At 39.2% G+C, this 14224-nt stretch overlaps 1 protein-coding gene across 3 annotated transcripts in view; it reads left to right on the top strand.

Moving 5' to 3' along the window:
• LOC137991019 (trimethylamine monooxygenase-like) overlaps nucleotides 1-11545 on the top strand; it is an 11793-nt gene extending 248 nt beyond the window's left edge. Inside the window, exons 1-5 of one of the 3 annotated variants that reach the window (XM_068836150.1) lie at nucleotides 485-603; nucleotides 3704-3888; nucleotides 6657-6821; nucleotides 7927-8683; nucleotides 10907-11312. In XM_068836150.1, the coding sequence (XP_068692251.1) occupies nucleotides 3723-3888; nucleotides 6657-6821; nucleotides 7927-8683; nucleotides 10907-11174 (1356 nt within the window). In that variant the 5' untranslated portion in view covers nucleotides 485-603; nucleotides 3704-3722 and the 3' untranslated portion in view covers nucleotides 11175-11312. Of the gene's footprint in view, nucleotides 1-484; nucleotides 604-1332; nucleotides 1402-3703; nucleotides 3889-6656; nucleotides 6822-7926; nucleotides 8684-10906 lie in introns of those variants that run through there. The other 2 variants (XM_068836149.1, XM_068836147.1) reach the window with 2 other exon arrangements.
• Nucleotides 11546-14224: the final 2679 nt, after the last annotated feature.

Below are 14224 nucleotides of genomic sequence, written 5' to 3'. Positions count from 1 at the left end.
ACAGTCGTCGCCAGTCGGTAAGGAATTCTCAGAGACAAGCCCGAGCAAAGACATCTTTACCATCGTTTGGCTATTTAACAGCTACTAAAAAAATTCATAAGCTTACATATGAAAAAAATCTACGTGTAGATGTAAGACTTGCAGAGGTCATGCATGGGTGCAATATATCCACTCAAGGATTTTCCTTTCGTTACTATTTTAAGTGACGTTCACAGGTGTGTTTATCCAAAAAGCAATCTGTTGCTAATTGTTATTATCATCCAATTGCCATGGGACAAGAATTTTTTAACGACGGATTCTGGCAGGTTGTCAAGTGCATGACCCCGTCATCCAGCTGTTCTTCTCCTGCCCGAGGACATGTCCAGCTTGATAATGCATCATTTTTGCTTTATTTCTCTCGAACAATGTCTGATCAAACAATTATATTAATTTTAATATTCTAATTCAGTAGCTGCTCCCGTGTTACTCGATGCCTAACAGACCTTTTTAAACGGGCAAGCTGCACATGCAATATGCTTCGTTCTCTTCGTTGCTTTTCATGAATCAATATAATGTACAGCCGCTTTGTCGATGAGTGTGGTTCCGGTTTAGCGAATGTTGGTGGTAGGTTTGCGGTCATAAATCGCACAGTACAGTATTTTGGAGTCGGGAACGAAATTTCAAAGTTTTGCCCGATCTACCTGGGAAATTGTGATTATTTTACGTCTGACTAAAAAAAAAGTCTTCTGTGTTATTATGCACCTACAATGTAGCAATGTGAAGCTGGAGGGGAGGGTGATCGGGGATGAGGTGGGAATTTGACATTTTTATTTAAAAAGAAATTCAAAGATAGTAATGAAAGGACGGTCTGAAAAATTCAGCCTTCAAAGATATATGAATCCATGACCCGTAATAATATTGGAATGGGGAACCGCCCAAAACCACATAAATTTCATTCAATGCCATGGCTCAGTATCACTTGCAAGTTTCCTCTAACTCACCAGTTAGTTTTATTTTCCCTTGAGTCCTGATGTTTTCTCCAACTTCGTCTCTGGAAACATCAGGACTCTTGGAAAAACAAAACTATTTCCCTCAGGAGCATGCATGAAGTGTATATTGTACTCTCATCAAATGATGTAGAAATGGGATGATTACTCTTTATATATTTTTTTGGAGAAGAGTTGTTCACTTTAAAATCATCTACTGGGTGGGCATGCTTTTGCAAAGGCAAGGGCAGTCCCTCTGGGAAATCATGTGATTTTTGGAACCACAGAGGAAACTTGCAAGTGATACTGGGCCACAGCATTGAATGAAATTTATTGGTATGTGGTCTTGGGTGGTTCCTCATTTCAATATTATTACGGGTCATGGATTCATACATCTTTGAGGGCTGAATTTTTCAGACCGTCCTTTCATTACTACGTAAGTGACATTCATAACTGCTGTCATCAAAAATCTTTGAAAAGACCAATCCATGTTGAACACTACTTCATTTTTTTGCCATGGGATCACATATTTTAGCCAGATCACTTCATCCACCTTGATAGTACATCATTTCCGCTTGATCTCTTATGAACAATGTATGATAAATCAATAATTATTTATTCTTGAATTTAATCTTTAAAAGCTCCTCCTGCATTCCCGTGGTTGTCAGATTTGCATAATAACTTGATGGTTAACAGTGTGTATTGAACAAAATGCTGCACATGTAATGTACTCAATGCACTTACATACAAAAATTCACCTAGTAATTGGATGAATGCACAATTTTGACATCCAGCACGAAGCGTCCATTTAAGGTGGTGCTATGATAAAAAAATCACATCCATGTTTTCTTCAGATTTTGAAAATGTTTTTGCTTAACACCTGCCTGAGCTTTGATTTTTATCTAAAGGCTGTTTACTTTGAGTGTAAGTTTTGGATTTCATGGTCTGCCATGACTCATGTTCAGAACTGACTGACTGGACCTCAGAGGGTTGGATCTAGGAAGAAGTGATGTCATTTATCCCATAGCTTAAAATTTTGACATTTAAACGCAGTTTCTTATGTCTGCAAAACACGAGTTTAAAAATCTGATAGGCGAAAACTCTTGTGCAGTATATTAATTTAGTCACATGCAAATCAAATTGCATCCATAAACTAGTGAGTATACCACGAAACATGAACTTCTTGCTCTTCTGTGTAGTAGCAGGTAACTTTTCTCTACCTAGCCCTGAATTTGATGCACACATACATCATTCTTGTAGGATCTGCCATTTCCATCTATCGCTGTGAAATTTGGCATAAGAACTAGTCATTCTCAAACAAGTGCCAAGGCATAAACAGTGTGGATTAGTACTTAACAAACTATATATCTAGGACGCATGGGATGATCAGTGTTCATTCCCTTGTTTGGCCCCAAAGATGTTTGTGTATTTGTCATGAAGTGTCTGACCCACATGAATGTGGCAGATTTATTGTAGTCATAGCCTGTAGCCCATGCAAATATGAGCGTCTGCTGAAGCGAACCATACATTCCTTTCCCTTTGTTAAGAAACTGTCATCTGGAAAGGTAGTAGCCAAAACGTGGGGCCGGGGCTGTCTTGTTTTTTAATTTTTGTCATTATTCTTCTGTACTGTTTTTTTCAAATGTTCGGCATCTTTCCTTCATTTATGGTGGAAATTAGTCAAAAAAATAAGGAACATATGGAATCTACGAAAGCCCGGACATCTTAGTTTGGTTTTCGAAATTAAGAGAATTTTCCGACTGAAATTGGAGTTTTTGTGGGGAATAAACGCTTGCTCCTAGGGACACTGAAGACTCACTTAGCTCCACATTTTGAAACCACATTTTCATGTCTAGTTCGTAAAAACTTCTCCGCAATACATGCAGTTCGACAATGGTCGTCATGCAACATTCTCATTTTGCTTGTTTTTGCAAAATTGTTCTCAATGTTGCTGTTTTTTTTTATCATAAATCTCGATTCCTTGATGTCTGAATAGAATTGGCTAGCAATTTCCTGTGCGACTCTGACTTACTACAAACGGTTTGCAGTAAAGTCAGACAACAACATTGAAAACAACACGAGGGAACGTTGCGTGACTGCATTACGAACTGTGTATATTCCATAAACTCCAATTTTCAACTCCCAAATTCTCTTAATTTCGAAAAACAGAAAAACAAACTCCGGTTTTCAAAATACATGTAATTAAGAAGTTAGATGCTTTCAAAAACCAACTGTGATTTGAAAACACAAAAAGACGAAGTCCGATTTAGAATTTAAAAAACTAAGATGTCCCTTAGGAGCTTTCATACATTTCGTAGGTTCATTAATTTTTTTGATAATTTCCACCATAAATGAAGGACATATTCCGGCCATTCGAAAATAACAGTACAGGAGAATAACAACAAAAACTGAATCAAAACAAATTGGGGGAAAAAAAATGACACCCCGACCCCGGCCCCGACCATGCGTTTTGGCTATTACCCATCTGGAAATCACATGTGGGTTACATAGGAACCAATCAGCGCTGTGTAGATTGCTCCCCTGGGAGCGTTAATGCGTCAACTTCTTCTTTGGGTGAATCATGAAAGGGAAGAAACCTTTCCAAAATATTCCTTAGAAACATTAAGTTTGTTTCCTTGATAGGGTATGCATTTGCACTCATTCTCTACTATCAGGATGACAATCCTTCAGGGACCCCCTCACATTAAAAAATGTAATATTTTGATTTCTACCTTCAGGGTTTTTGAGGAATCTGAGATGATGCATTCGAAAAGCATTTGTGTGATTGGTGCAGGACCTAGTGGCATGTCCATTTTGTATCACTTCAATAAGCTGAAAAGGCAAGGAAAAAAAATTCCTGACATTGTTTGCTTCGAGAAGCAGTCTGATTGGGGAGGACTCTGGAAGTATGCTTGGGAAACTGGTAAGCTATCCTGAATGAGCCACACTCAGTGACTTTTAGAAGCTTTTGATCAGTCTGGTACATTTAGAATGGTCAAGAAGAGTTATGAAGCTGCTAGTTTATTCAATAACCTGCCTCTTTCCTTAAGAAACTGCACTGACCTAACTTTATCCTTTAACCCATTGACTCCAGATGATTTTACTCATCAACTGGGGTTGTCCTAGGGCGGCTATCGAGTCAGTGGATTAACCAGTCAGAAACCCCTCCATTAAGGAGACAAAGATAGAGCCAGATCCAGAAAGTACTTTTTTTGTCTCTCTTTTTTGAATACCAGTACTATTTTTATTGTCTACCATTGTAAATACATGTAGTAAGGTCTCAGTAAAGGTAAATTTGGGCGTCTCGATTGCTCAATTTTTTTGTTTTTGCAAATCTTGAATCAGTGGGCTGTGAAGTATATTTTCCGGAAAAAAAAAATTATGTCTAGCGGTATGATTTGAAGGCACCATCCGGTTATGGAATCTGGTATTGAGGCCAGTTCAGGTTTTATAATGTATCCAATCTAGAGGAGGCTACAGGAAAAAATGCACAGACATGCTGAAATTATATAGTGTTTTGGAACCTTAGCTTGTTCTGGACACTTTCAATAACAACAACAACAACAACAACAACAACAATAATAATAAATTCGTTGATTCATTGGCCCTGAAAAGCCCCTATGGGGAGAGGTCAATTAAGTATGTATTGTATTATTGTATAATAATGATAATCAAGCGAATATTGACGTTGAAAGCTGACGTGGCGTCATCATGACACCATTCTCAAGGCAAAGTAAGTAAGTAAATTATGCAAATTGATTTCAATAGTCTCTAATCTTCACATTATAGAAATCAAATCTTCGCACTACTTACTCACTTTGCCTTGAGAATGGTGTCATGATGACGCCGAAACGTCAGCTTTCAACGTCAATATTCGCTTGCTTATGTTTTACGAAATTGTTTTTGATCAATAATAATAATAATAATAATAATAATAATAATAATAATAATAATAATAATAATAATAACAATAATAATAATAATAATAATTAGCTCTAGAGTAAGAAGAAAACTCTAAGGGACCTTTGGTCATGGGCTATGACCTGCTCCCTTAGGAAGTAAACTGGAAAAAAGATCATCCAGTTCACAAAGATAATAATCATAATAGTAATAGTAATAGTAATAGTAATACTATTACTACAACTACTACTACTACTACTACTACTACTAATAATAATAATAATAATAATCAGGGTCTGAAATTGCGCCTTCCTGGTCACCAGTGCGACTAAGAATTTAGTATTGGCGACTAGAATTTCACAACTGGTCGCCGGCGACCTACCATTAAGTTCAGAGCCGTTTGCCAAAAGGTGTCTGACTTTTTATCCTGCCGATGTTTTTGAAATAAAAATGAAAGGAGGGTTTCCGTTAACTACCTCCATAAGTCGCAAGCTGCCACGTCTTTTCACGGTAACTCATAAAATACGTATTGCGGGCGAAAAACCAATGACTCAGTAAAGAGATTCAAGGGACTGGTACGAGGAATGTAGCACGGTAACAACATGGCGGCTTGTGTGCGACAGAACGTGACTGGTGTTTCCGTGGCTGAAATTTTCAACAAACTAAGGGGCAGATGGATTTCTTAATTACATTCAAGGTTGGATTTTTCTCTCCAAAATGTCCGCTTTCGAAAGCGAAAAATAATGCTTGACACATACACAAGACCGCGTGGTCGTTGCTTTCTGGTATCCATAAAGAAGTTCAAAACGGGCATTTTCAGGCGAAAATTTTTAGCGACCACAATTTGTCATCTGGCGACTGAAAATGTTTATCTAAGTCGCCAGTTGGCACCCACATAAAAAAGTTAATTTCGGACCTTGATAATAATAATAATAATAATAATAATAATAATAATAATAATAATAATAATAATAATAATAATAATAATAATAATAATAATAATAATAATAATAATAATAATGATAATAATAATGAATCTATGACGTTTATTTAGTTTTTTCCTGTTTCATGGCAGTGGAGGTCACACTACAGTGTGGGACTCCATTATAAAAGGTGTGTCTTGCCACATCACAACTCTGGGAAAAAAATTTTATTTGTACCTTGTAGACCAATTTCGATAATAAAAAATTAAACTTAAAGCAATAAACATGATTTGCTCTGGGGCAGAACCATAATGATTTTTTTGATTTAATTTCCAAGAGCCTCGAGATGGTGCCTTTTGTGGAACAATTAAGGACGGTGCCTACTAATTAAAGATATTTTTGTCCCGGTGTGTGATTATGCAGAAACTGTAGATCTTAACAAGTGTTATTGAAATCCAAAAAGAAAATTGGGGGTAACCACGCATTTTTCAAAGATAATTCATGAATATTTGTAAAAAGCTTTAAAATACAAAGCAATGTATGGCGTTCTTTCTCAAATTGAAGCTTATTTATCTCTGAAAAATGCATGGTTACCCCCAATTTTCTTTTTGGATACCAAGAGTACTTACTAAGATCTACTTTCTTCGGATAGTTTTAAACCGCACAAAAATATCCCTGTTTTAGTAAGCATCACCGATAGGAAATCCGAGTATGTCGAGATGCGCAGAACGTATGCGCAATAACAATAGTAGGGACCGTCCTTAATATATTAAAATTAGGCTCTTTACCAACATTATACTTTGAAGGGACAGGGTTTGCCAAATGAGATACCTGAAGTATTTGTTTCAATCATACTATCTCATTTTAGGCATAGATGGATATGGGGAGCCTGTGCATGGAAGTATGTACCGTGGACTTTGGTCTAATAGTCCTGTTGAGGGCTTAGAATATCCCGATTACACCTTTGAGGAACATTTTGGGAAACCCATTCCGTCGTGCCCTCCAAGGGAAGCTATATATGATTACCTGAAGGGTGAGTATTTGGTCCAAGTTACTATTAAAATGATGGTTTATAGCACTGAAAAGCTCTTGTAATCTATCTCAGCGTCAGCCGAAAGTGGGACCATACAAAGTAAGAGGAAAATCTCTGACCAATGAAGAAAATGAACCCTCTACCTTCAGATCGGACCTTTAACTGCCTGATTCTTCTGGCCCTTATGGTTAGTTTAGGCGCTGTTTTTCAAATTAATTGAGAAATAAATTAAATCCTATTAATAAGGCGAGACGAATACACAGATTAAACTGTTGTTGTTTTCTGCTTTTGTCTGTTCTTGCGGCTCGTTCAGTTGAGCAGCGTTGGTGTATACAAGTCTGGTTGTTTGGCCAACAAAGCTTTTTAAGATAAAGAACACTTGTAAATAGTGGTGATGTAATCTGAAGGGCGTGGGTTCAGTTCCCAAACTGGTTAGAGATTTTTAGCTTTCATTCACAACATTCTTAGCCAACAATTTCGAGGTAGACTTTTTGTTTTCCTTTGGCGTAAAATTAGATTCTTAAATGCTTTTTTGCGATGCAAAACTCATACCTTGGTTGGTATTTAATCCCAGATTAGTATTAATTGGCTTTTGATCAAGTGGGCGTGGCAGATGGATTTCTAATTCAAATGACCATTTGATGGTCAGATTCGTCAAATCCAGTTACAGTTTATGAGGTGGGATGGAGTAAGTCATATCGTTGAACAAAGAGATCGTCTCTCATTCCCTAAAATTCCTTGTTGCATTTACACAAAGTTTAGTGGATTCTGCCCTAAAGACCGAATGCATAAATGGCGGCCAAAAAAATATTCTTTTATTTATGTGCTAATAAATTAGCATCGCTAGCCTCGTTTGCATGGACAAAATGCAAAAGAAAGGTTGCTTGGGAGAGAGGCTAGTGAGTCTCATTAGTACATAAACAAAAGAATACATTTTTGTACAACATTTATGCATTCGGTCATATTGGTCGCATGTTGCGAAGATGTCTACTCCCTCCATCATCATATTATGTATAATTGGCCCTGAAAAGACCCTCCATGTTTGTGGTAAAAATAAGAATCATGGAATCATGGGAATCCTGATTGCAGTCTTCATTTATATCAGGTCGTTGGACAAAATTTAATCTTCGTCCTTGGATTCGTTTCAACCACGTTGTCCGCCAAGTCACCTACAATGATGCCACCAATGACTTTTCAGTGGTTGTGAAAAATCTTCCAGAGGACAAAGTGCTTCCTGTCGAGAGGTTTGACTACATTGTGGTGGCAAATGGTCACTATTCTGTTCCGATGATGCCATTCTTCCCTGGAATTGATCGATTTTCTGGTCGAGTCATCCATTCACATGATTTTAGGAATGCCTCTCATTTTAAGGACAAGAGAGTGTTATTGGTCGGTGCTGGCCTGTCTGCAGAGGACATTGCTCTTCAGTGTGTCAAGTATGGCGCCAAAAGTATTATTTGCACCTGGAGAACGAAACCGATGGGTTTCAAGTGGCCCCCACAGATATCAGAGAGACCACTTTTGACCAAGATCGAGGGAAGCACCGTCAAGTTTGGAGATGGTACCTCAGCCGAAGTAGACGACATTATTCTATGCACTGGATACCATTTCTCCTTCCCTTTTCTGGAAGAGCGATTGCGGCTGAAGAGTCCAAATGTCCCTTATCCTGAAGGACTGTACAAAGGTATCTTGTGGACCCGCGCAGGGAATAACAAAGTCTTTTACATTGGGGCGTTATACGAATACTACACCTTCACTATGTTTGAAGCGCAAGCACACTGGGCCGTGAACTGTATCATGGGAGATATGAAAGTTCCCGATCTGCAAACCATGGAAAATGACATCAAATCGTGGATTACCAAGTGGGTGCCCCCTGATCACCGATATTCGTTAGCCTAGAGTCCTCTATTTGGCAGCCGCGCGGAGATGTTTGCCTATGTTTACTCGTAAATTGTACACCGTCAAAAACTAAGGAATTCCTTAGCTTTAGACCGCGTGCCATTGGTCGAAACGTGGCCAGTTCCAAGCTCCCAGATAGTCGGGAAAACGAAAAACAACTGCGTATGAAAAACGAGTGGGGGCTTGGGTCGAGGAGCCTCGCCTGGACCCAACCCCCTATTGTTGCTCATGGGCAGTTTTTTTCGTTTTCTCGACTATCTGGGAGGCTGGAACAGGCTAATCGAACCTAAGATCGCGAATTTTGCCCACAAGGAGAGCCTATTCCTTGGCTAATTGTCGTTTGCAGACTGTCTGGATTTAAGAAAAAATTGAGTTCTTCCTTTTATGCTAATTGTTTGAAAAATATCATTTTGTTAAGAGACATTCATGTTATTCTTACTGTGACATTCCAAAGCTACCACCTAAATGGGTTCGGATAGAAGGATGAGGTGTGTGGTAGCGTGGGAGAATGTAGCGCCTTTTAGAGCGATAAACATATTACAATCCTGTTAAAAAAAATGTAGAAGGCTTAGAGCGTCTATTTTACGACACTTTGGTCGCTCTATAAATCTTCAACGAGAGTGTCTTGAGACCTACGTGCTCTGCAGTTTAATATATGAAGCCGTCATGTATTTTTTCTATCATATCTGGGATACAATACGAACTTACAAGTGACCAGCTCCCAGGATGGCTTCATAGCTCAAACCTGGTTTTCACTAGCGACGCAAGCACAAGCACAAGCATAAGTAGCTTATGCTAGTGAAAAAGAACGTTGACATAAGCAATAACTAACAACCACGGCATCCGCCATTTTGTTCAAATGCTGAGACGCGGAGAATCTGGAACTAGTGCTTCAATTGGCCAGAAGTAGCAAATTTCCTTTTGCTTTAATTCGCCCTTGTCACACGGCGGCCATATTGTCCCGGGAGACCAAAAAAGCTGTGGTTTACCACGCCAAGCCTCACCCCTATGGTTTCCACCGCGAGGCTTGGCGTGGTAAAACAAAGCTTTTTTGGTCTACAGGGACAATATGGCCGCCGTGTGACAAGGGCGAATGCTGCGTTTCGTTTTCATACAACGCAAGCGAACTCAAGCATAAGCGCAAGCACAAGGAAAAGGAAACATTTTGATCCTTGCGCTTGCGCTTGTACTTGTGCTTGTGTCTACCTTGTTTTCACGGTGAAATGTAAGCGCTCTTATGCTTGCGTCGCTAGTAAAAACCAAGCTTCACAGATGGTAGAGCAAGTACAGCAGAATCGCGCGTTCATGGGTTCGACTCCCGTTCAATCCCGTATTGTTTTCAGGTTTTTTCCGCAACTGAGTAAGTGGCTTCATATCTGCGATAATAGGGAGCTTTAGCAACGACGACGGGAACGGCAACGAGAACGTCATGTAAAAACATAAATTCACGTTATTGCGATCACTTCGCGACTATTCCAGGCCTTTTAATATGACAAAGGTGTTTCAGTCCCACAGGAATGAAATCGTTACGAGCGGCCCTTAATTTAGGGGAGAAAAATGAAAATTTATCTCCAGGTGCTGACGTTCTCCATAAGACTTCAAACTTGGTAATTTCACGTTGTTGCTTTGCTGAAGACGGCAAAGAAATGGACAAAAATGAAAACCGCACGTGCAGGGCGTGCAAAGCTATTGTTTTGGCCCATAAAATATGCAAATTTGTGACGTTCTCGTTGCCGTCGCCGTTGTCGTTGCTAAAGCTCCCTAATTACTTTCACTGAGTTGTGGCTGAAAAACGACAAAACCATGACATAGCTTCGCTTCTCGGACGTTAGACTAAGCACAAGGATATTTGAGGCCTGATCTTGATGTAAACCAAGAGTGAAGTAGATAAGAATGTTGTTATATGGCATGGGTGGGCTCCCAGCATAGTTACAAATGAGTCTATTTTTAGAATACCCGTTCCCGCGAAAATCAGTTGCCATGTCCCTGAAAAAAACATAGCAGAAGCAGTCACGCGTGAGATGGCTTCTTTTGATTGGTTAAAATTGGCGGCCCTTTGTTTGTTTCGCACGCAAAGTGTATCTTTAAATAAATCCATTTGTGACTGTGCAAAGTGACAGATCAACAATCTTATCTATTTCACTCTTGTGCAAACTGGTAATGTGGGCTCTTTTTATTAACTTCAGAATGAAACAAATAGATGGCCCAGATGATGGAATTGACTTTCAAACGGATTACATTGCTGATGTTTGCCAGGAATCAGGTTACGGGTACAATTTGGATGCTTCGGCTGCTTATCACGCTTGGATCAAGTACAAGATGGAAGACATCACCACATACAGAAGCCAAAGTTATACCAACATATTCACTGGAAAAAAGTCACCGGTTCCTCGCACTCCATTTATGCAAGAATTTGATGATTCTATGGAGCACTTTCTTAATGCGGCGGAGTAGTGTGATGTTAAAAACTGTCGCATTGAAAAAATATTCTTTGAGGACTTCAGTTACAGAAATTGTATTATCATTATACTATTGGGTCTTTCCTCTACGTCTTTAAGTCGATTCATCTGGAACTCAAAGGATTTTTTCCATTATTTCTATTTATCATTTTAACAGGATATATTACACTTAAAGATAGGGGGATGCAGCTCTATATGTTACAGCAAATTAGACTGAGTGGGGACTTTATCCAAGGGGGTAAACAGGGAATACATTAAGTCACTATATAGTATGGGAATTTGTATTTAAAGTTAATCTTTCGATTGTACCGAAAGAGATATTATATGTTAACCCCGGTGAATAAAATAAAGAGATTTTTTTTTTTGAGGTTGACTCCGGAATAATCGGAAAAATCCGAGTTGAACCTGTGACCTTCCGTTTTCTAGCTCGGTTGCAATTTACCACCGAGCTGTAGATGGTTTTCACAGTGACGTTATCAAATTCTAAAATCCAAATCCAAAGGAGGAGGTTAAACATGACCTGAAAATTAATCTGTTTTCAAGTTTCCAGCCAGGACGTCATTCGTTTCGAAAATACAGCATCTTGAGTTTCCGAATTGTCGCCTTGCGTGACACCACGGTACAAAGCTACTTGGCAAAAAGAAATGTCTATCCCTATGAATCAGTTTGAGCGTTTCAAATACAGTAGATGTGTTCATACACATTTTATCTCATTAGCGAAAAGTAAGTGCCTGGGAAACTGAATCTTGGGTTCTGAGTGTTCTATTATAAAAATCGCAAGGCGCCTCAGTTTTAAGGCACAACAAAAGGTCACAGCCGGTGCCTTCAGAACTATCGAAAACCCTGACTATATGCTTTGTCACGTTAAGTTGGCTGAAATCAGTTTCAGGAATTTCAATGACACACCAATTACAGCTTACCAAGAAATTATTATTACGATAGAATTGGTCACAATAGCAACAGGAAAGCCTTCAAAAAGCACCCTATATTTAAATTTTGTCTTAAAACGCTTATGCCTTGAAAACGATCTTGGTGATGTCCAATTTTTATTGTTGGAGAGTGGTGAACAGGCGAAGATGAAAATTTCTACTAATTCTGAAGGAGAGTCATAGCCACCTAACATTGTCCGATTGTGAGCCGATTGTGAAGATTGCTCTGAATCGTCTTCAGAGAATTTCAGATCTTTCAAAGGAAGTATGTATGTTCAGTCGAGACTCAGTTGGAAAAATGAATCGAAAGGAAAATGAGGAATAATCCCGATGCAAGCTATTAATTCTTTGTACCGGCCCGTTACAAACAACTGAATAGCAATCGTTTCCTTATTTTTTTGCAAAGAAACCCTCTACCCCCGCCTCCAAATATTATTTAAAAAGTCGAATTCACGTTCCTATTAGCTTGATTCGCAACCGCTGGTGACGGAAATTTAAAGCTGGCGCATAGCAACAATCGATTTCTTAAGCAGCCGATTCAATCAAATGCAGAAATGACAACCTAACCTGCCAGATTTCCGTCACCTGAGATGTTTCAGTCAGAAATTTTGGTTACATTCGCATGATTTTCAAGCCAATCAGAGAGTGTCACGTTAGCATATTTTGAGAAAGAGACCATTCAGGGTAACGAACAAGGTGGACCAGACTTCAAAGGCAGCCCAAACATTCCGGTCGAACCAAATCGAAACAGACTGTGCTATGTGAAAATTCCTCGACTAAAGGAAAAGCGTACTCGTTCCGACCGATCAGTTTACCATGTGCAAACGTATCCCTAAACACTCCAGCGAGCTGAACCTAACAGCGGGGAGCTTAAGCACGCGCGGAACTGAGCTATTTTCCCTTTTAACTTGTCTTCACACAATTACATTTACATTGCAAAGTATCTTTTCTCCATTAGAGACTATAAGTATAAAACTGGGAGACACCACTGCCCACGCACACATCGCCGTCCGCGTCTCAAAAACGCGTGTGCTTAAGCTCCTTAGTATCGTTCATTTGAAATGATTATCGGAATTTGGCAGAATAGGAAGAGCCCACGACACGCGACTATCGTTTCTGCTTGTGTTTGTTAATGCCTAATTAAAATTTATCAAGATTCTGTTTGTACGGTTATATTTGCATAAATAGGAAAACGGGATAGGAATTCATTCGCCATTCCGACACGTCTGACGCTTTATCTCGGAAAAGAAAAAATGCAGCAATTTTTTCCTGATTTAGCTTCAGTAATTTTACGTTGTGTCAGCGAAAATGAAGGAAACAAACGGCACATTCCTTCTCCTTACCAACAGCTTTTTGCATATTTAATTATATTATTTAGAGTATTGCAAAAAAAAAACAAAACAAAAAGAACAAAAACAAAACACACTATCAACATATAAACTTTGGCAGGAACGTAGCAACCGCTGAGTAGCCAATTACTGCGGGCCCAGAAAGAGACTGAACGACAAGAGAAAGCCGGTGTGATATTTCCAATGCAATCTGTTATTTCAGTTCATCCAAGAAGCTGCACAGGCATGCAGGGGTTGGCATATTCTAACCTCCTTCTTGAAAATTTTAATTACCCGCAGCCCCTACAAAAACCGTCACGGTTCTCTAACGTCACCACTCAACTATAACTAGAGAAAACGAGATTTCTTGAAAGGTAGTCCAAATTTCCCGAACGGAAACATGTTTACTATTTGCATGCCTCTATCCAGTCTCTCTCGGTAAACTTGAACGAATTGTCTAAATGGTAGGCCAGCCGAAATATAGTACACCACTAAAATCAAATCTACGTTGTATCGGCTCTTGCTTAAAATATTTAGTTTCTCAACTTGAAATAACGCCGATCAGATCAAGCCACTGATCCAACGTACACCGACAGGAAAATTGTCCACGGTTGCTTGCTTCAAAACTCTAAATGGTACACGCCGATCCCAACTGATTAGTATATAAATCTGGGAGTTACCACTGTCCTGGCACGCGAAATGTTCTCTTCCGGTCCGCGTCTCAAAAACGCGCGTGCTTAAGCTCCTAACCACTGTTAAATAACCACTGTTGTTTCAAATTTCTGAGC

Source organism: Montipora foliosa, chromosome 2 (assembly GCF_036669935.1).
Source record: "Montipora foliosa isolate CH-2021 chromosome 2, ASM3666993v2, whole genome shotgun sequence".
NCBI classification, from domain to species: domain Eukaryota; kingdom Metazoa; phylum Cnidaria; class Anthozoa; order Scleractinia; family Acroporidae; genus Montipora; species Montipora foliosa.
Note: the sequence above shows the minus strand (reverse complement) of the source record. Positions and strands in the feature narration are given on the sequence as shown.